Below are 22,502 nucleotides of genomic sequence, written 5' to 3'. Positions count from 1 at the left end.
CTGGCTTTTTGTCTTCATTTTATTTAAAAAAAAACATGCCTGCCTAATGTGAGAATTTTTAGCCATCGCTTTATTTATGTATTTATTTATTTATTTACCTACTTACTTTCTTGCTTCTCCTTTAATTTGCCTGGGGCAGGGTTTTTTTTGTGTGTGTGTGTGCGCGCGTGATGCCAGTGATTATTGCCTCAGTGTTCATGTCGTTCAGTCCTTCCCTTTTGTCCTCCACATATATTTATCTAATGTGTACCCAGGCAGTCGCCTCTCGTGCACGCTAACGCAAACTAAATGAAGTCACATTATGAGACCAAGATGTCATCTGTGAAGCGCGGCAATCACATGCCGAAGCTTAGCAATTAAGAGCGCTTTCATAGCTCCATCCTTCCGTCCAGCCGTCTTTTCCATTCCTCTGTAGTTAGTCACAGCTGTGTGTGTGTGTGTGTGTGTGTGTGTGTGTGTCTGTGTGTCTGTGTGAGAGAGTGTGTGTGTGTGTGTGAGAGAGAGAGAGAGTGAGAGTAGAATTAATACCGCCTCAGAGTCTCTCCCCGTAGCCAAAAATAGACGGCGGCGCTGGCTGAGTGCGAGACGCTGCGAGGAAATGAAAATGGAGGACATTGTGGGAAGCGGGCCCTGACACAAATGTGTGAAGACAGCAGATGTGTCCCCACAACTCTCCCGTTTGTCAACACACTCTTCAGGGCTGGGAAGCAGCCCACTGGAAGGCCGGTCAGCCATGCCCATAGAATCTGAAGGAGATGCCCTCATTAGATGCTAAAACGGTCAATCTAGCAAGCCTTAAATCCGCTAATGTCTCTTTTTTTTATGCTCAGAGATGTCGTTGGTGTGGTTTTAGAGACGTAGATGCTATCGGTGATGAGGATGGCAGCGAGCTGAAACGAGGAGAGGAAGTGGTTGAGGCGCACTGGCAGCCACACAGTCACCAGAGACTTTGAAGCCGCAACTGGGAGGCATTATGCGTTTCTCTCGGGAGTGGCGGTCTCGATAAAAAGCCTTGTAGTTGCTCGAGCACTTGCAGTAATGTGTTAATGATGCTGGCAGAATTTCTCCTTTATGTCAGCTCTTCTCTTTTATAGCAGGTTTTTTATTGTTACATTCCTTGCTATAGTCACTCGTAAAACACTCATAGATTTGTTATGGGAGTTAAATGAGATGTATACAGTTAACATTCGCACCTGAGAACGTTTTGATAATGATCTGTGTGTGTGTGTGTGTGTGTGTGTGTGTGTGTGTGTGTGTGTGTGTGTGTGTGTGTGTTGCCAGGGCTACTCGTTCATGAGTCCCTCCATCCTGTTCAAGAGGAACGTGGTGATGGACGACCCCATCCAGCTGTGTGGAGGAGCGGACAGGCCGGGCTCGGCTGCTGTGGCCCGCAGCGCCATGATGAAGGTGACCCGCGCACGCCGTCTCCCGTCTCTCACCCACCCGACCAACAATCCGCCTCTACCTTTAGTTTATCTATCCATCCGCCCAGTTCTCTCCATCCACTCCTTTTTCTTTATCAGTCTGTATGTCTTCACCTCCCATTCGCCCATCTGAATCTAATATCTCTCGGTCTAGCCATTTCTCACCACACTGTGGTCCAACAGCTTGGATGGTGAGCGAAATAGCCAACTGAACCTGCACACCCTCAACCTGTGCATGTCTGACCAGACTCCTGAGTCAAGACTCCTGGGGGTGGTGGTAGCGTAGTGGTTAAAAAGCTGGGCTAGCATGCAGTAACCTTTTGAAGTTGTGGGTTCAATTCCCGGCTTCCACCTTGAGCAAGGCACTTAACCCCGAGCTGCTCTTGGGACAGTGACTCTTAATGTAATTGACATATGCAAGGACAATATAAATGAGCTTTGAGTAGAGGCGTCTGCTAAATGAATAAATGGAAATGTTCTCTTCAGTAGTCTCAAGAGGAAGGAAGCGGAGAGCACTCTCATTCTGACTTCTCTCTGGGGAAGTGTCAGCGTGTGGGGAAGAGTCTTAAAGTGTCTGAAGCAGATAGAGTGTGAAAGCAGCACACCGGGGCAATGGGGGATAAAGGCCAAAAGCCTTGTTTGTGTTTGTTTGTTTACGACAATCTACAGGCCATATGGGGATATTTGTTGATGTCTGCTTGATCAGTTATGTGAAGCCATGGGCTCATTTGTATGGCTCGTGGAAGTGTTTTGATAAACTCTCTGGATGTGCAGTCTTATACGTGTATATGTATACTAGAACCTTGTACAACGGTCTGTCTCACGGTTTTACCCAGGACTCGCCGTTCTACCTGAACTATGAGGTGGACCTGAAGGAGTCGGCTCTGGGCGAAGGCAGCTTCTCCATCTGCAGGCGGTGCACCCACAAGAAGACGGGGCAGAGCTACGCCGTCAAGATCGTCAGTAAGAGGTGACTCTAGGCAGCTCCAGGAAACACTAGACCGCACAGGTCAAGCCTGCTGGACAGGTTCTGTTGTAATAACAGTCCAGTTTGGCCAGTGTTGAGACAGTCGGCTTGATTTTTTTGCTCAAGTTCAACAGTAAAGATGAATAACTTGTTATAGATGTGCAATATATAATAATAATAATAGTTGGAATTGAATTGACTGTTATTTGTTTCTTTATTTATTATATATTTATTTATGTATTTATTTGTAAATATATTTTTCTAAAGGATGGAGGCTCAGTCGCAGAAGGAGATAGCAGCTCTGAAATTGTGCGATGGGCATCCGAACATCGTCAAGCTGCATGAAATTTACCACGACCAGGTGAGGATTCATGTCTTTCCTCTTGCCAATTGCCATTCATTGTGGTCTAGCTAGCATATGTTATCAATGACTTGCGTACTGTGTCTCTGTTAATGGCCCACACTGTTTAGGCGGTTGGAAAAAGTGCCTTTGACAAACCGTTTCTGTGTCAGATGCTCCTTCTAATGATCAGACCGGTTTGAAAGATGCACATTTTAAACGAAGTGCCTCGCTGTCGCTGGTGCAGATTCCTGCAGTCCAAACCCCTCTATGTCTGTGTTAGTGGTGTGCACATTAGAGCTCTATTTTAATCCTCCATAGATTTTTATTGGAGTGCATGGAGGCCAATCTCCCCTGTACCCCCTACTGTTACAACATGAGCACGCACGCACACACACACACACACACACACACACACACATACACACACATACACACACACGCACACAGCGCCACAGGCTTACTTATGTACCAATCTGGGGCACAGTCAGAGAGATCAAAACCTTTCCCTTTTGTGGTGCCCTACATTCCTATTTATTTATTTATTTATTTGCGTGTTTATTGCGGTTAATTGCCCTCTTAATTGACATGGGTTGAATCCGTGTTCAGACCTGGGAAGGCACTTGAAAGACCGTTCTGGAAGAGTGCGCTGGAAGGCATCCATTGTGTTCAGAGAGAGATGGAGACTGCGACAGTCAGATTGTGCTTCTTAAATTAGGTCATCAGTCCTTGGTCTGTTTTGGCTGATGCACGCTCACATCACCACTATTTCTTTGATTAATATAGCCCATTCAGCCCAATTACCCAAGTTGCAGCTCTTTTGCCTTGTGATGTGATGCAGCCTAAGGTCTGTGCGGTTTGAAGTCTGGAAGCAAAGGGGTGGGTTGCAAGTGATTGTTGCCAGGAGGCAGTAAGGACCAGACTAATGTGTCTTAACTGTCTAACTGTTCATTTACCTTCTTTATGTTCCATTTCTTTTTAGTGTTTCTCATGTAGTCTTTTAATGGTTATGGTTAGTGTAATGACGTCACTTTTCTGAACCAATGAGGGAACAGAAAGCGGTCGAAGGAAATTCGTGAAGCATCCGCGCACTGTTGAAAATATCAATGGATTAAGAACCCCTGTAAACCTAATCATTTCTGACCTCGCTAAATATGGAAAAGTTTCTGTTACAAAGTACTATTACTATACATGGTAGGCAGACGCCCAAAATATTGCCATATGAACGTCAATTCATACTATGAGTGCTTTCCATCACAATTGCTAATTAGACTCGTTTTCTCCGGGGATAGTGTTGCGCAGGTCCTCCTCGGCCGGTTAATTCGAGAGGTACCAAGCACAAGTAATGATCCTAGTTGTGGACCGGTCAGAGGCTACAGTGCTGACCTGGGTCGCTATGCTCACCTGGAAATAAACATCTTACCAAAGCTACAGAGGGTTCACGGTGTGCTAAGGTTCTAGATGCCTAATCCCAGACTACTATAATAAAACCAGCGACCCATCACAGTATAATACAATGGTCAGTTCTTCTAATAGCATGCCACCTCCACTTGATTAGCCTGTACGGCCACGAGAACTAATCCTAGCCGTTCCTTGTGGCTCACCGTAACCCAAAGGATATCTAATTGCCGCAAGAAAGCCATGCGGGTCAGAGTTTAACAATTTATTGGACAGGTGCAAGTTATTCATCCAACACATTACAGAAGTACATCTAAATGCATAGTGTGAAAGTTACTTCAACAGGTTAAAGGAATTACTTAGGCTATCGTGCAAAACAGTCAGAGAATGAAAATACAGTACCAGCTCAGAGGATTGAAGACTACACACCTACTGTGTGGGAGCATCTGGGTGCAGAATAACTCCCAGAATAATGTGTTGATTTCCCTTTTATAGGTTACCCAGTTTGTGACAGGTTAAGGACATTTGAGAGTAGTCACATGTTTGGAGGTCGACAGGTTAAGGGTTATTCCTTTAGGGATCACATGGGGGATGCTATGGGTGAGACTGAGTACCATTGTTTCCTTCTGTGCTAATCAAATACAACATCACAACGTACACTGCATTTACATTGTCTGTGGGACAGAGACCATTGTGTTCCTCAGTGGGTATCAGTGAAGACAAATACATTGTATTTACATTTCTTGCTTCCAAGCTAGTTTCTCATGTGAAAAGGTAAAAGGTTACTCAAAGTTGCTGTATTTTTCATAGCTAATCAATAGTCCACATTATGATTGAAAGAAATGTCATCAGTCTGAGAATTGGGATCCTTACAGACCTCCCCTTGACCCCCGTGGGTCATCCTAGGATTGGACCAAGTGGGGTTACTAGAATAGGATCCTTAGCAGCTGATGATTGTAGTTTCCATAGAACCAAGGTCAGTTCTTCTGAAGTTGGAGGATAGGGTGCCTGAAGTAGCTCTGTGCCAGGTTCAGGTAGTCCATTTGTAGAATGACCTGGCAGCATTGTGCCAGGTTCGGGTCCGTGTGTTGAATCAATGACCTGTTTCATGAGACTCCTAGAAAGTCTCTGTGTCTTCTTCGAAAGTGTCCTCCCGCCAGGAAGAAACATGAAAGTCTAGCAGGCGTTGTGCTGAGTATATCAACCCCCCAAGAGTTAATCTTTCTCAGGATACTCCATTGTGTGCTCGACACCTGGATGGCATCAGCATATCCATGCAGTGATTGAACATTGATGAGCTTTGTGTTATTATGGGAGAAAGGTTACCACATAGTACAGATATAACATATTTAGATGTTTCATGACAACAAAGTAAAATAGAAAACAAGGTATCAGTCTCTTTTACAGGTAATTTACAGATAATGTGATCCCATTTTCAGAACTTAATTCTTTACCACTATGCCCGGGGGGTGTAAGGTAGAATTTAGAAAGTCCTGTTAGAGGTAGATTGAGGGAATGTAAAGAAGTTAGTGTAACTGGTGCATACATTTTTCTGCATACATCATGAATGTTGTTAATGACTCTGAATGTTTCTTTACTAACGCCAGTCACCTATCAGGATAAAAGATTTCTATAAGATCACTTAAAGCATTTCTAGGTGACTTGCATAGGCACAAATCTAGCATCTCTTGTCTAGAGGCAATAAACAAATCTTATGCATATACTTTACAAGCTAAGGCATGTTCGATGACACTGATATCTTTGGAAATGGTGTGACTAGTGGTTAGAAACGCCAGCGCTTCAAATTTTACTAGTTTGAAAATATTCTTATTACTAATAGTGAAGTGCTGAAAAACCAGAGGCCTCCTGGTTTACCAACCATACTGAATATTAAGACTAAATCAATACAAGCCTATCTCTATGCATAGTTTTCATCACATTTGTTACAGTGCATATACATATAATGACAATACATTGGTGATATTTAAAGCAATTTCAAAAATAAAACCCAGGATAGCTTACATGTGGAAAATAAAACTGGTTAAAATAAAAGCTAATGTGGCTTATGATAGAGGCGACTGACCCCTCACAGAGGAGTTGTGTAATAACACATAGAGCTATTTCCAGGACACAAAAGCAATTCTCCTCACTCAATGTTTTGTCAAAAAATCGGGGAAGCACGTCTGTGTCCACTATTAAAGTACGATTTATGTCAAAACGTTGTCAAAAATCGGGGAAGCACGTCTGTGTCCACTATTAAAGTACGATTTATGTCAAAACGTTTTCGTTCAGAAAAGCACTTATTATCCTAACGCCCGCGGCTAACTGAACAGGATAACTGAAAATAAAACTGGTTAAAATAAAAGTTCATTTGATATCCAAATTGTTTAGTTTTGAGGCCGAGAAAATCAGTCATGTTAAGGCAATGTATTCTTGTTTTTGGACATTAAACTGGAAAGGCTACACAGATTACAATTCAGCTTTAGGACAATTGTACTACCAACATCTGTACAGTCTATGCTTTGTATCAGAAATAATTTACAGAGTCTTTGCACTATAACTTTTCAGACAGCAGCATGCAATAAAATCAGCTTGTAACAAATTGTCTTTAGCTAAACGTATCTTTGGCAATGTGCTTGGAATTAATTTTACAATGATAGCTAGGTAGCCTACATATGTAAGGTTACACAACTGTAAAATTGCAAAACTGAGTTTAATGTTCGCACTAGTCTGCCATTCACGTAATCAACCATGTGTGGATGTCCGCCCCTTGGCAGACTATTGTGACATTAAAAAAAAAATAGGCTAAATAATCAGAAAGACACGTCTGTGTTTCCGAATGCAATTTTATATTTTATGAATTAAGAAGTAAATCAAAGTATCTTACTATGTTGTTGAATGGTGGAATAATGTCAGTCGCATTGTCCGTCTTACTATGTTGTTGAATGGTGGAATAATGTCAGTCGCATTGTCCGTCAGTGAAAGCATGGATCAAACTGGTTAGAGTATTTGTAAACAGGAATCCGTAAAGTAAACAAATGAAACAGCATGTCATGTTATAAAGCTACCTGGTATAGGCTATATTTAACAGTTATTGTCTAGGGTGATTCACTCTGAGCTTAGGCAACGTAGGATGTTTCTAGACGTACAGTATATGATCATATCTCTGACTGTCTGTTACGAATCCCAGTAATTATGGTCTCCAGAATAACAGAGGGTATGTTGACCCATACTACAAATATGTACAACTATAAATGATGTGGGTGATCATAACTTGTCCTCGAAACTGGTCTTAAAAATAATACAATACTCACGACAGCTGTAGACAGGGAAGGAGTTTAAATCCCACATTGGTAGTCTGCGTCACTGCGTAAAAACTGAATATTGCGCGGAGCTTACTTCTTACACGTGATTGGTTTAAACGAGGTCACGTGTCCTCACACGGGGCACCACCTGTAATGACGTCACTTTTCTGAACCAATGAGGGAACAGAAAGCGGTCGAAGGAAATTCGTGAAGCATCCGCGCACTGTTGAAAATATCAATGGATTAAGAACCCCTGTAAACCTAATCATTTCTGACCTCGCTAAATATGGAAAAGTTTCTGTTACAAAGTACTATTACTATACATGGTAGGCAGACGCCCAAAATATTGCAATATGAACGTCAATTCATACTATGAGTGCTTTCCATCACAATGTGCTAATTAGACTCGTTTTCTCCAGGAATAGTGTTGCGCAGGCCCTCCTCGGCCGGTTGATTCGGGAAGTACCAAGCACAAGTAATGATCCTAGTTGTGGACCGGTCAGAGGCTACAGTGCTGACCTGGGTCGCTATGCTCACCTGGAAATAAACATCTTACCAAAGCTACAGAGGGTTCACGGTGTGCTAAGGTTCTAGATGCCTAATCCCAGACTACTATAATAAAACCAGCGACCCATCACAGTATAATACAATGGTCAGTTCTTCTAATAGCATGCCACCTCCACTTGATTAGCCTGTACGGCCACGAGAACTAATCCTAGCCGTTCCTTGTGGCTCACCGTAACCCAAAGGATATCTAATTGCCGCAAGAAAGCCATGCGGGTCAGAGTTTAACAATTTATTGGACAGGTGCAAGTTATTCATCCAACACATTACAGAAGTACATCTAAATGCATAGTGTGAAAGTTACTTCAACAGGTTAAAGGAATTACTTAGGCTATCGTGCAAAACAGTCAGAGAATGAAAATACAGTACCAGCTCAGAGGATTGAAGACTACACACCTACTGTGTGGGAGCATCTGGGTGCAGAATAACTCCCAGAATAATGTGTTGATTTCCCTTTTATAGGTTACCCAGTTTGTGACAGGTTAAGGACATTTGAGAGTAGTCACATGTTTGGAGGTCGACAGGTTAAGGGTTATTCCTTTAGGGATCACATGGGGGATGCTATGGGTGAGACTGAGTACCATTGTTTCCTTCTGTGCTAATCAAATACAACATCACAACGTACACTGCATTTACATTGTCTGTGGGACAGAGACCATTGTGTTCCTCAGTGGGTATCAGTGAAGACAAATACATTGTATTTACATTTCTTGCTTCCAAGCTAGTTTCTCATGTGAAAAGGTAAAAGGTTACTCAAAGTTGCTGTATTTTTCATAGCTAATCAATAGTCCACATTATGATTGAAAGAAATGTCATCAGTCTGAGAATTGGGATCCTTACATTAGTGTTGTGCTTTTGTGATCATGGTTTGAGCATATGGAGGCAGGATTCCAATCTTTTCCAATTCCGGTATTGGGTTAGGATTAAAACCTGCTGTGTGTGTGTGTGTGTCTGTGTGTGTGTCTGTCTCTGTCTGTCTGTCTGTCTGTCTGTCTGTCTGTCTGTGTGTCTGTGTGTGTGTGTGTGTGTGTGTGTGTGTGTGTGTGTGTGTGTGTGTGTGTACACGTCTGCCTGCCTGTGTGTGTGTGTGTGTGTGTGTGTGTGTGTGTGTGTGTGTGTGTACGTCTACCTGCCTGTGTGTGTGTGTGTGTGTGTGTGTGTGTGTGTGCTGATGTGTCCAGCTGCACACGTACCTGGTGCTGGAGCTGCTGCGGGGAGGGGAGCTGCTGGAGCGTATCCGGCGGAAGCAGCACTTCAGCGAGACGGAGGCCAGCCGCATCATGAGACGCCTGGTGTCCGCCGTCAGCCACATGCACGACGTCGGCGTGGTGCACCGAGACCTCAAGCCTGAGGTGACACACACACACACACACACACACACACGTTCACATATCACACACACACACACACACACACACACACACACACACACACACACACACACACACACACGTTCACATATCAAGCAGACATACACACAGACACACACGTTCACATATCCCACACACGCATGCACGCACACACACACACACACGTCCACATATCACACACACACACACGTTCACATATCCCCCCCACACACACAGACATGCACGCACACACATACACACACACACACACACACGTTCACATATCTCCCACACACACACAGATAATTATACACACACAGAGGCAGTCACATGCCACTTACAAACAGATATGAAACATTCACACGTGCAGGGGAATGGAGAAACAGTTCATCTGTATGATGATTGCATATCTCGTTCAGGTCATGCATATGCACACATACTGTATAAGCAGCCCATTGGAGTATTTCCACCATGTTGCGCACACACACTCACACACCCACACACACATTTGAAAATCCGATGCACAAACATACATGCATGGCAAATGTATTTCTGTAATTTGTACATGATCCAGTTGAGCCATGTCTGATCGTGACCCATTCCGCTCCTGCTCATAGAACTTGCTGTTTACGGATGACTGTGAGCACTCTGAGATCAAGGTGATCGACTTTGGCTTCGCCCGGCTCAAGCCCCCCGACAACCAGCTGCTGAAGACGCCCTGCTTCACCCTGCAGTACGCCGCGCCGGAGATCCTCACCTACGACGGCTACGACGAGTCCTGCGACCTCTGGAGCCTAGGGGTCATCCTGGTGAGTCATCCTGTGTGTGTGTTTGCGTGTGCGTGCGCGTGCAAAATTGGACAGCACAAGATACTATAAGTGGGTACTCATTGTCTCATTTTCAATTTGTTCAGGTAGTGATTCACAAAAGTTGGCTATTACTACTTGAGAAGTTCTGAACTCCCATTCACTTGTTTATATTTTGGACAAAAATAAATAAATCATACTGCCCATTACATCACATTACTGACTTGTTGTTTCAAACCGTAGTACAGTACAGTTAGTCCCAGTTATGAGGAAAAGTCAATTTCCACTGTGCTGTGGTGGAGGACACCGTAACTCCCCTGCTAAATGACTACATGCAATTTTAATTCCAAAGCCGTTCGATGAATCCCGGGATGTGTGTTGTAAAGGAGAGGGAAAAAACAATTGAGGGAAGAGGAAGTGGAAAAACGAGAGGGAAGTGATGAATAATGGTAAAACCATGACTTTTAAATGAAGTTAGTGCCCCCTAACATCCGCTCTAAATGTTTGATCGCCGTCACGGAGGGGCTAGTGAAAGGTGTTTTGTGGGACAGGACACGTCGGGCGTGGTCTGTTGCGCAATCAGCAAATGCCCCTTTGATGTTGTACATGAAGCTCCACGTTTACTGCAGTCAGGGATTTTTTACGCCATTTCAAGCCCATAAAATTTTTCGTCACATTCGGTAGTCACCTCCTCGCGACCGCTACTAGCTGCCCATTTCATGAGCACACGGTGAAAATATCCGGTCTCTCTGCAGGCAGCTCAGGCTCCGAAAACTGGAAACAGGCAAAGTCAGGGCAGCCTGTCCCCCAAACAAAACCGTAACCCTGCGTGGAGTTTCTCTTGGAAGACTGAAGTTAGTATATAGTAGTAGATAGTGTCTTTCGTTTGGTTCTTGGTTAATATGAAATACAATAGTTTTTTGCACAAAAGCGTCTGCTTATAGATTTAGATATAAACATGAGCGCAAACAAACATGACTTTCTGTGCAATCCATGACTGCTCCTTTAAATTATATAATGCCTTCTCTGGCAGTTGACCAATCAGGGATTGCACTTTTAATCTCTGTATCAGCTTATCGTTTGCTTTTGTCTGGTGTGCTCAGGGTGGTCCTTAACGGTCACAGATGTTTGTTTGCCATGGCATTACCAAGGGGACACTGGCCATGGAATACAGGATATGAAGGGCTCTTTTTCATATGGAAATGTTCTAGCCACTTCTGAAGATGCTTCTGACATGCAAGTTTCTAACATGCAAGTCTGAGTCTTTGGTTGAATAGAATGATTAAAAAATGTCTAACAAAATGTCAAAATGTAGCTCTTGTAATAGCAGTTGCTCTGGCCCATGCAAAGTTGTTCTGATCACAAGCAATACTTGTAGTTGGATGGATATGGTAGACCTGCTGGTTTTTGAGCCATTTAGTGTGGGAAAGTGTGTGTGTGTGTGTGTGTGTGTGTGTGTGTGTATGTGTGTTTCTGTGTGCGCTCATCCGTGAGTGTGTGTGTGTGTGTGTGTGTGTGTGTGTAAGAGAGAGTGTGTGTGTGTGTGTGTGTGTGAGTGTGCGTAGTTGTGTGCATGTGTGTACCATATTTACTTCCACTTGACCTGCACTAGACCTGAGTCTAGCTGGGGTCTCGCTGGCTTTGCACTCATGCATCCACATAGTAGAGATCTCACGTTATCGGAGATCTCCTGTCCCTCCAAGAGGCCCTGACCCTCCAGGTCAACCCCCAGGCCTGCGTGACTGGTGCCCCTGATAGCAGGCTGGCTGATAGCACTGAGCTCCAGCAGGACCCTCAGGGAGGGAAGCTCCAGAGCGAGCCAGACAGCAGGGGCCCCCTGGCCCCCACAGCCAGGCCAACGGGACAGGAGCCCTCCACACGGAGGCAGAGGGAGAGGGAGAGGGAGAGAGAAGAGAGGGAGAGGGAGAGGGAGAGAAGAGAGGGAGAGGGAGAGGGAGAGGGAGAGGAGAAGAGAGTGAGAGAAGAGAGTGAGAGAAGAAAGTGAGAGAAGAGAGGGAGACACGCAGAAAGAGAGACATACAGAGAGAGAGACGCAGAGAGAGAGACATACAGAGAGAGAGAGACGCAGAGAGAGAGACACAGAGAGAGCAAAAGAGATTGTGTAGGAGTGTGTGTGTGTTTTTGTGTGGGTGTGTGTGTTCACGTGGGTGTGTGTGTGTGTGTGTGTGTGGGTGGGTGGGTGTGATCTGCTTGACTAATCCTGCATGTTGAGCCGCGTCCTCTTGTGTGCCTGTGCTCCAGGCTCGTCTGTCTGAGAGCATCACATCAGAGCACGCAAGGCAGTGCAGCACACAGCGCACCACAGCGCTGCTCCTCTCCTGCCCTCAGGGGGAGTGTGTGTGTGTGTGTGTGTGTGTGTGTGTGTGTGTGTGTGTGTGTGTGTGTGTGTGTGTGTGTGAGAGAGGAAGATGGATAAACAACTATCTAGGGACATGTTTTAAAGGAATATGAGGGATGTAAGTGAATAGAATGGCATAGAAGAGAAAAGAAGAGAGACAGAAAGACGGAGAGGGAGAGAGAGAGAAAGAGAGAGAGAGAGGGAGAGAGAGAGACAGAGAGAGATAGAGAGTGTCCTGTTTGACAAAGCTTGGCCCTGTGACCACGGTCAGTCTGTCCAGTTTTATGAAGTGGCAATGGGAGTGCTCCTCTCATTGGACAGTCCTCCCCACAGGGGCTTTCAGTCTGAACACACTGCACACACACTCACACACACTGCGCTCACACAGTTCATAATACTACACATATACACACACACTTTTCATAATACTACACATTTAAACACACACTTTCATAATACTACACACACACACACACACACACACACACACACACACATGCTCACACAGTTTTCATACTACACACACACACACACACACACACACACACACACACACACACTGTGCGCTTACACACACACTGCATATACACACACACACGCACTCATTCACTCACACACACACACACAGGCACACACACATTCACACTGCACACACACATGCACATGCACTGCAAGCACACACACCTACAGTACTCACTCCCTCACTCTACACAAGCGGCCTCTCTGCCCTGCCTACACTCCCCCACTCACCCTCCCTCTTTAGTTGAGCCATTTCATGTTTTCTGTTTTGATTCTCCTCCTCAGGCAGAAGGGCCATTGGGCTGGCTCAGACGTTAGCGGAGAACGCTAAATTGCCTCTGTGAGAGACGGCTATTATTATTGCCGTCGTAATTCATGTGCAAATGATGGTGGTGTTGGTCAGGCTCGTTCTGGGGCACGGCGGCGTCGAAGCCGGAGATGACAAACACGCTCTTGTTTACGGAGCCGTGACCGTTGTGAGCAATGACAATTCGCGGCAAATGCCCTCTCGGAGCAGACTCAATGAACACACAATTCACTGAAAAGTAAATCAGAAATTACTAGCTGGCCCAAGAAATAAACGTGTTTGTACATATTTTGTTTTGCATGAAAATAAATCACAGTAATCGCCATGTGTGGCTAAAGAGCCACTCTTGCTGAGCGTGCGGTGGAGCTAGCGCTGCTGTGCCCTGCCAAGGGTTTGTCCAGGCCGGAGGAACTGGTCGGACTGGTGACACTGGTTACTGGATACTGGTTTACATGCGGCCACTGGGGAACAATACGCTCTCTGTTGGGCCCCGACAAGATGATGAGCACGATGACAATGTTCATTACTCTCCCCAAAAACGGTCACTTTTAAAACTGGCCCTACTGGTCATTTTGCGTAAAAGACAAAGCTTCCCAGCTTTGTCTGGTACAGTGTTCAGGTAGTTCTAACGTTCCTTCGCTAATCACGGGGCATTAAGAGATGTGGTGTGCGGGGTGTAGTTAGTAAACCTGCAGTGTGACTATTCCCCCCCTCGAGCAACAGGGCGGACGAGCACAGGGTGTGCAGATTTGCCTCTGCCAGGGAGGGAACATGGAGTGATGTCCCAAGCTACTGGGTCAAGACGTTAGCGGCAGGCTGGTGATGCGCATACGTGATGTGATTTGTCTTATTGCTTATTTGCGTGGAGAATCTGGGTCTGAGAACATGTGACTTGGCTGTGAGGCAGCATGACCTACCGAGTAAACCCTGAGAGATAACACTATGAGGTTGGCAGTGTGCCTGAATAAACACTCCTCTTCTTCTCACACTCCTGTGTGTGTATGTTTGTGTGTTTGTGTGTTTGTGTGTTTGTGTGTGTGTGTGTGTGTGTGTGTGTGTGTGTGTGTGTGTGTGTGTGTGTACACAGTACACGATGCTGTCGGGCCAGGTGCCCTTCCAGTGCCAGGAGAAGAGCTTGACCCACACGAGCGCCGAGGAGATCATGAGGAAGATTAAGCAGGGCGACTTCTCTTTCGAGGGGGAGGCCTGGAAGAGCGTCTCCCAGCAGGCCAAGGACCTGATCCAAGGTGAGGGGAAGACCTGGGAAAGCACCGCGCTCTCCAGAGAGGCCCATGTAATCTTTTCTCATAATGAATGTTGAGCGTCCTGTTTCTGGATCATGGAACATGAGAAGTTAAAATAGCAGCCAGCACAAGCACACACTCTCACAGACACACAGAGACACACACACACACACACACACACACACACAAACAGAACTGTTTTGTCAATGAATTATTTACTATGACATAATTTAGACATTTGATTCTGTCCTGAGAATCTCACTGTAATCATATTGTGTGTGTTGTGTGTGTGCATTTATACCACTGCTTGGTCAAATTTCCTATTGTGATGCGCTGTTTGGAACGTGCATTATTTTTCTATATACCGCACGGCTATGAAGTAGTTCCCTACTTTTGGGCTTATTACACTTGAATATTAATTCGCCAATGTCAATGTAACGGTAAAAACAACAACGTTGTATCTAAATAATGCACTTATCGAAGTGTAAAGTCCCCTCCGCCTGCGGCGTCTGGTCCTTATTACCACTTCGAACGTGTATTATTTTCCTATAAACGCACGGCGCATCGTTGATTATCCCTTACGTATCTGTGCTTGCTTGTGTGTGTGTGTGTGTGTGTGTGTGTGTGTGTGTGTAGAGCTCCTGACGGTGGACCCAAACAAGCGGATAAAGATGTGCGGCCTGCGCTACAACGCCTGGCTGCAGGACGACAGCCAGCTCTCGTCCAACCCCCTCATGACGCCGGACATCCTGGGCTCGTCTACCGCCTCGGTGCACACCTGCGTTAAAGTCACCTTCAACGTAAGAGAGGGCCAGAGGGAATGGGGTGTGGGGTGGAGGGTTTTGGGGACTGGAGGGTGTGGAGGTCTGGGATAATGCCATGAAGCCATCCCACCTGAATTTTGGTCAAAACAAAAAAAAAACTCTTGATAAAAATGTTGATAGTGAAATGTTGATAATGAAAACTAGTGATACAGAAATGCCATGACTTTTATTGTGGAAATATTACTGTAACAATGTAGAGCAATTGTGGGAAATCTTTGAATTTGTGTGTGTTTTTGTTGTTTGTGGGGTTACCTTGTGGGGTAGAAAGGGCAGGGGGATGTCAGGCAGAGGCAGGAAGTGAGATGGAAGGAAAACAAATATGCCACTCTGTGTTTACTTTCTCTTGAGGAGAGGTCAGCATCATGGCCAAGCCGTTCATAATTAGCCAATTATGAATTGTTTTCTTTCAAGAAGACCCTTTGGACTGTCACTTAGCCATGTAGACACTGTCAATGTGTCCAGTCCCCGTCCTGATGTGTGCTTGACCCCCTGTGCTTGCCGTCCCCCCTCAGGCCTTCAACAAGGTGAAGCGTCAGGGCTTCCGGCTGCAGACGGTGGACAAGGCGCCGCTGGCCAAGCGCCGCAAGATGAAGAAGACGAGCACGAGCACGGACACGCGCAGCAGCTCCAGCGAGAGCACGCACTCCTCCTCCTCCTCCTCGCAGTCCCAGGACAAGCACTCCCCCGCCGCTACCGCTACCGCCGCCACCGCCACGGGGCTCGCCGACGGAGCAGCCGAGTCCGCGCCTCGCCCTTCCACCAGCACGCCGCTGGCTCTCTGCCCCGAGGAGGAGACGGCGTCGCTGGGGAAATATGAAGAGGAGGAGGAGGAGGAAGAGGAGGAGGAGGAGGAGGAAGGGCGAGGGTGTCACCAGCCTACACCGCTCTGAGCGAGGTCTTCCAGCATGGGTTCTGGTAACCGCAGCAGGGCTTTTTCTTTTCCCTCAGACGGGGTGGGGGTGTCCCCCCCGTCCCCCCCGGGGACCGACCGCCCGGCCCCACCCTCCTTAACCTCCATAGTAGAAACCTCGACTGCATGCACTGTCGCCTCCAGCCAGCATGCATGAACATGCACACGCCTCCCTGCAAAAACCACAAACGAAAAAAAAAACTAACAAAAAAACAAAACAATAGCAAAACGACAAAAACAAAAAAGCAAAACACATCGCACAGGTCAAGCGCATGCCAGGAGCCGGAGTCTCCCACGCTTCGTTCACCTTTAGCAATAGGCTCGTTTTTCCACCGGCAGACTGAATGGTTCCACGCACGTTGCTGCAGAATCGGACTGCGCGTGGCGCTGTTTTCCTTGGCACCGTTTGGTTTTTCCTCGAGGCGTGTAAAGCTGTTCGCCGATCGGTTACCTCCTCTTGTGCGTGTTTGTTGTCAGCCATTGGTGTTGAGCGAAGACGGCGACAGATCGAAAGACCAAAACGAGTTCAAAACACAGCTACGGTTCATCGCGGTGTCAGTCTTTCTTGAGTGAGGAACAAAGGAGATGAGTGTGCTGTGGTACACAGGGGACAGGCAGCTGACCCAGTGGGTCCTGCCGTCAGATTTTTTTTAAAAAGGTACTTGCAGCACAACCGAGGGACACAAAGGTACGGTCGTAACCGTACCCACAATTCCGTATTGGTGTGGCGTTAGTGGTACGACACCGGCGCCGTAGTAACCATTCAGGCCGTGGTGGAAATGTTAGAGCTAATAATATCAGGCCAGACCACTCCAACAGTGACTTTTTCATCAGGGAAACGTGTCCGTGTGTGTTCTGCGTTATGCTACGTGGTTGCGTATACGCGCCTGTGTGTGAGTACGCCTGTGTGTCTGTGCCCAGCAGCATGTTATAAAGGGCTGCTGTTGCACGTGTGGCGGCGCAGAGGCAAGTTGTCGCAACGCCATCCTTTCACCTTGGCCGTGTGTGTGAGAGTGCCAGGTGGCACGAGTAAGGGTCCACACACACACACACACACACACACACACACACACACAAACAGGATCAGCTAATTAAATGGAAAGGCTGATTTGGAGATCAAAAAGGGATGAAAACGATTAGGAGTAAAGTGATTTCTGCTGTGCTTTTCTGGACAGCACAGAGCGCTAGTAACTTTTCTAGCCAAGGAAAACGTGTACAGAAAGGAAAATGGCATATTTATTGAAGATTTCTATACGAAGAGAGTTTTTTATATGATGACAATTGTTACATGTGTTAACTTATATCTGTGGTATACTTGGCATATCTCTTTGTTTTGAGGGGGGGGGGGCCTTTGTGAAATGTTGAAAAAAAATTAAGGTTTTATTTTTCAAAATAATGTTTTAGATTGTGCCCTATATGTGCCATAATATTTAATATTTACCTGATCCATTATGTCAGTGAGTTTAGTCTTTTTAACTGAAAATGTTTTAGGGTGTTTATGTAAAAACCATGTGCGAGTACGTCTACACAAGTTTACACATACATTCATTATTTTAGTGACGTCACAACCATAGTGAAATGATGTGCTCGACTTGTCTGATATTTGTTTGTTGTTTCAATGTGATTTTTTCTATGCAGAATGCAATCTATGCCCTTGAATTTCACATCAAAATCTGTCAAGACCTTTCCAGAAAGCAAAAATATTTGTTCTGAACTGTTATGTGTCCATTGACAAAAGAGACAGCGAGTTGGCAGTAGTCATTTGCCTGACTAACCCGTGTCCAGTGACCCATATGTGAGTGTATCTGTACTTCCTCAGTTGGCTTTGGGGAGGGGGATATCTTAGCCAGAGACAAAATGATGTTGGATGGGGTTGGGCTGAAATGACTGGGTGGGGTCCTCTCCCTAGAAAATCTTGGAGATGTCTGTTTTGTTCTCATCAGCCAAAACGTTCGAACCTCTGTGATGTCTGGCCTGTGTGGCCTTGGATATGCCATGAGGGGACGTGAAAGGGGACAAACGGTTGGTCAGTGGCGGTTGGTCAGTGGTGGACGGTCAGTCTAGACTATAAGGTGTCCTATTGGCATGGTCAGATGTGGCTGTTGAAGTAGTATGTTACTTGCTAATTAATGGCTGCTCAGATGTTGACGTATTCCTCCACGTGATTCACATGTCGTTCCTGTGGGTAAGACCCAAATTGACTTTAGCACTCTTTTTTTTCCCTCACCATGCTGGTGTCCAGCTCTGAGGGACGGCTGTGTCCGTGTGGCTAATTCAGCTCGCTGCTCTTGGTTTGATGGGATACAGCATTACCCTTCCAAGGTCATCTACTCCCTGCCAGTACCATGGCGTAGCCGCAAGCTTCATGGTGATTGCACTAATTGCATTGAATCCACTCTGCATATCATGGCTGGTGGGTCTGAAGCACTACCAAACGCATGTAACCCTGACCTTGACCAAGCCCTGAGAGTTGAGTGATGTCTTCTTTGTGGCGGTTGGACCCAGTGAGTGCAATAGAACGATCCAGCTTTAGCGTGTGCACCTCTAAGCACTGGCATGTGCTTTTGGCGATCGAGCCTTGTCTGTAGCTGCCCTCACGCTCCAGAACAGTCGACCAGCTGACGTCTCTGGACAGCCTACAACGTTTTTTTGTTGTAAATCTAAATGTTTGTGAAGCGAGCTTGGACACCCTGAAAGGCGTTGCGTAAATCTCAAGTTCTTATTATTTATTAGCGTTGGTAAATGGGGTCCAGTGGTTTGCGGAGCTGCTGGGGCGCTCTCGGATGGGGGGGGAGAGTTGGGGAGAGTTGGGGAGGAATTTCGCCCCGGTGTGAGGAGGACGTGCGAGATCAGCGGACACTGCTGTGTGTAAACCGTTTGTCTGCCAGCGACCTCCGCATGATCACCACCATCTGATACCTACATCAACATGTGCTCTCCTATAAGGACACACACACACACACACACACACACACACACACACACACACACCTCTCTCTCCTTTTTTTTTCGCTCGCTCACACACTCTGGCTGCCCACCCGCAGTCACTTGTGCTGCCTCCTCCTCCTCTGCGTGTAATAATAGAACAGAGAGGGAGTTTGAGGAGAGCTGGAGAGGGCCGACGTGTCCTACGCTGAACCTTCCTCCAGGGATAGCCAGCCTTTGTTTATCCCTCCCTGTGTGTGTGTGTGTGTGTGTGTGTGTGTGTGTGTGTGTGTGTGTGTGTGTGTGTGAGTCTGTGTGTGAGTCTGTGTATTTGTCTGCGTGTACTCTCGAAAACTATCCAGTTCAGTAGATTTCCACTCATTAACGCGCAGAGCGTGTCCTTATTCCAAGCCCTTATTCATAATAGCTGTGTGTACCCTTTTCAGTGAGTCCAATATCAAAGCAGGACTATTTGGCCTGACCCCTCCCTACCTTGCTGTGAGTCAGTGCCCTTTACTGCCTGTGCCATAGAGAGGGGAATGTTCCCCAGGCTTCTCAGCCATCCAGAAGTTATTAGAATTATGCAATTGACCCTTTGCCTAGACTTATAACTAGGATTCTGCTCTTGTCTTTCTGTCGGTTCTATTTATGTTTGTACGTGTGTGTGTTAACTCTGTTGGCTATTGTGTTGTGTTTTTGAGGGTTTACGCTTGTTGGTTAGTTTCAAAGGCAGTTTCCTCTAGTTGGGGTATTTCATGATATGTAGAGCATGGTTGAGTTGCGGTTTTTGCGCCAGCTTGTCGGTGACCCCATTCTCCAGACTCGAAAGCCTCTGAGTTCTACCGATGATGGCGGTGTGGCTGTACGACGTGGCCATTCGGAACGGTGGAGTTCTCGCTTTTATTGCTCGCCAGGCCACGTTGCTGGAGAGGGCAGAGTTGTAGTGGCTTCCTGTCTTTGTAACGGAGTATTTTCTGATGCATGTCTCATGGGGTCACGTTTGGTTGCGTGCTCTGTGAAGGCACATTATACGGGCGACAGCAGATCATCTCCCGTTAGGCTCACTCTTCTTTGACAGTGGTCGGGGGGACGGGGGGGACGGAGAGGGGTCTTTTTACATGTGCAGTGTGTGTGTGTGTCCCAGTGTGTTTAATTGAAATAACGCATCGTTTTTTGACTCGGCTTGTGTTCGTGTGCTGCAGCTGTGAGTTCTCCTGTGCGTGTGCAGACTGTGCGCACGGCAAAAGCCTTTCTTAGAGTCGGAGAGTGACCTACTGAGCATGCTCCAAGTCTTTGCCTAAGGCTGGGTTCACTTTGTGGCAAGATGAGCAAAACAACAAAAAAGCTAGAACCTCACATCAAACAATGCAATGCACAGCTTTAAACTTTATTTACACACAGAGCATGGACACCCACAACCCTCCCACCCCTCCACACACACATACACACACACATACATACACACATACACACACACACACACACACACACACACACACACACACACACACACACACACACACACACACACACACACACACACACACACACGCTAGTCTTGATTTCTATTACTGGCTGTCTTTTTTTCTGCACCACTGTGAGGACCTCGTGGTTGATCTTCAAAAACCAAAACGTTCAATTTCAAGTAAGCTCTGGTGCTTAGACGCATGCTCCATCCGCGGGCCGAGAAACGTGGTCCACGGTGGAGAGGTGCATGACCGTAGAGTAGTGTGCAGCAGTGGCATGATGTCAGATGTACAGTGTTTTGGTCTCAAGGTTTTCCAACGTAAGATGTTTTTAGATGGTTCTTCAGTTAGGGGGCGAGGGGAGCCTTCTAGAGGTATGTGAGAGCATTTCAGTGAACCACCAGGGGGCAGTATTGACCCAATTTTCAGCAGGCAGAGATCTCTGATCTTGAGCACCATCACTACCCACTGTGCAGCATTAGCAAGCGAGATACATATGCATTTAAAATGAGAAAAGGAAAATAGCTTTCACATGAACTTATTTTATTATTATTGTTATTATTATTATTATTATTATTTTGATGTTGTCATCTAGCTGGGCTAGAGGTCAAAATTGTATATAAACATATTGGTATTTGAAAGAGTTGTGAGTAGTTATTGACACTGCACAATATGTTCTGTGTTAACTCATAGGATGGTGTGTAATTTCCTTTATGTCTACGTTTTATTTTGTAAATGTTTAAATTTATGAAAACTATAATAAATAAGAGGGATCATGGATCTCATCAATGTAGACATGTTAGGTTTTATTGCTATTTCTGTGAGTGTGTACGTATGTGTGTGTTTTGTCAAAGATGAATTCTGATGCAAAATCATTGAGTTGTTGCACAGGAGTGAGTGGGATGCAATGGAGTGGAATTTTCTCCACTCTCACAAGGACTTAAGTCATGAAGCACTCCTCTTTGTAAACAGGTCCTGTTTGGGCTACGAATTGTGTTTGCATTTTTTTGCTTGATATGTGAATAAATATATATGTTCAAGTTGCTCATAGGAATAAAAAAAAAAATAAGGGCTTTAAAGTTTTAAAAAACGTTTTTATCCTGAAAAATGTTACATTGCTGATGTATTGTCACAATTTAAAAAATAAAATTTATAAGGTCACATGTATGTACGTGTGTTTGTAATGCTGTCGGCAAGCGTCATGGCGCAGAGATCATAATTGCGTGATGTTCATTTTCAATGCTCTCTTTAAGTTATATGGCTGTCACACAGCAGTGCTTTTATTGAGTCTCAGTGGGTTCGTTTGACAGTACAGGCACCCACCGTAGGCTCCACTGTACACTCACTTGACCCCCTCACCCAGATCATAGCCCACTTACCTGACCCAGTATCGCAACCTTGACCCCCAGTTACCAGAGGGAGCATTCTTAGACAGGTCTCAAAGGAGATTTACAGCCTGATAAGTAAGATGCGTGTTTTTGAGAGCTACTTATTCCCCCTGGCAGTGTAGGAATGTACGCTCATCTATATAACTTCGACAGGTGCTGGGTATGGGCACAAACGTAGTCAAAAGAAAAACTATCCACATATGCTCCCGGTTTAATGGCAAAATACCTGACGAAGACCTGGGTCTCTGTACCTGATGAAGACTTGGGTCTTCGTACCTGACGAAGACCTGAGTGGTTGAAACATTGTACTTTGCCATTAAACCGGGAGCATATAAGACAGTGAGCGGATAGTTTTTCTTTTGACTTATTCCCCCTTAACCATTAACAATTTCCCATGTAGTTTTGCG

The 22,502-nt window shown here is 45.8% G+C and overlaps 1 protein-coding gene across 1 annotated transcript in view; it reads left to right on the top strand.

The window, feature by feature from the left end:
- Nucleotides 1-21,861, top strand: part of rps6ka5 (ribosomal protein S6 kinase, polypeptide 5) — a 32,301-nt gene extending 10,440 nt beyond the window's left edge. Inside the window, exons 10-17 of the mRNA XM_062522452.1 lie at nt 1,282-1,407; nt 2,261-2,394; nt 2,659-2,752; nt 9,180-9,350; nt 9,965-10,156; nt 14,426-14,585; nt 15,219-15,382; nt 15,919-21,861. Coding sequence (XP_062378436.1) covers nt 1,282-1,407; nt 2,261-2,394; nt 2,659-2,752; nt 9,180-9,350; nt 9,965-10,156; nt 14,426-14,585; nt 15,219-15,382; nt 15,919-16,296 — 1,419 coding nt within the window. The 3' untranslated portion in view covers nt 16,297-21,861. The remainder of the gene's footprint in view (nt 1-1,281; nt 1,408-2,260; nt 2,395-2,658; nt 2,753-9,179; nt 9,351-9,964; nt 10,157-14,425; nt 14,586-15,218; nt 15,383-15,918) is intronic.
- Nucleotides 21,862-22,502: the final 641 nt, after the last annotated feature.

This window comes from Sardina pilchardus, chromosome 20 (genome assembly GCF_963854185.1).
Source record: "Sardina pilchardus chromosome 20, fSarPil1.1, whole genome shotgun sequence".
Classification (NCBI taxonomy): domain Eukaryota; kingdom Metazoa; phylum Chordata; class Actinopteri; order Clupeiformes; family Clupeidae; genus Sardina; species Sardina pilchardus.
This window is presented reverse-complemented; position numbering and strand designations above follow the sequence as displayed.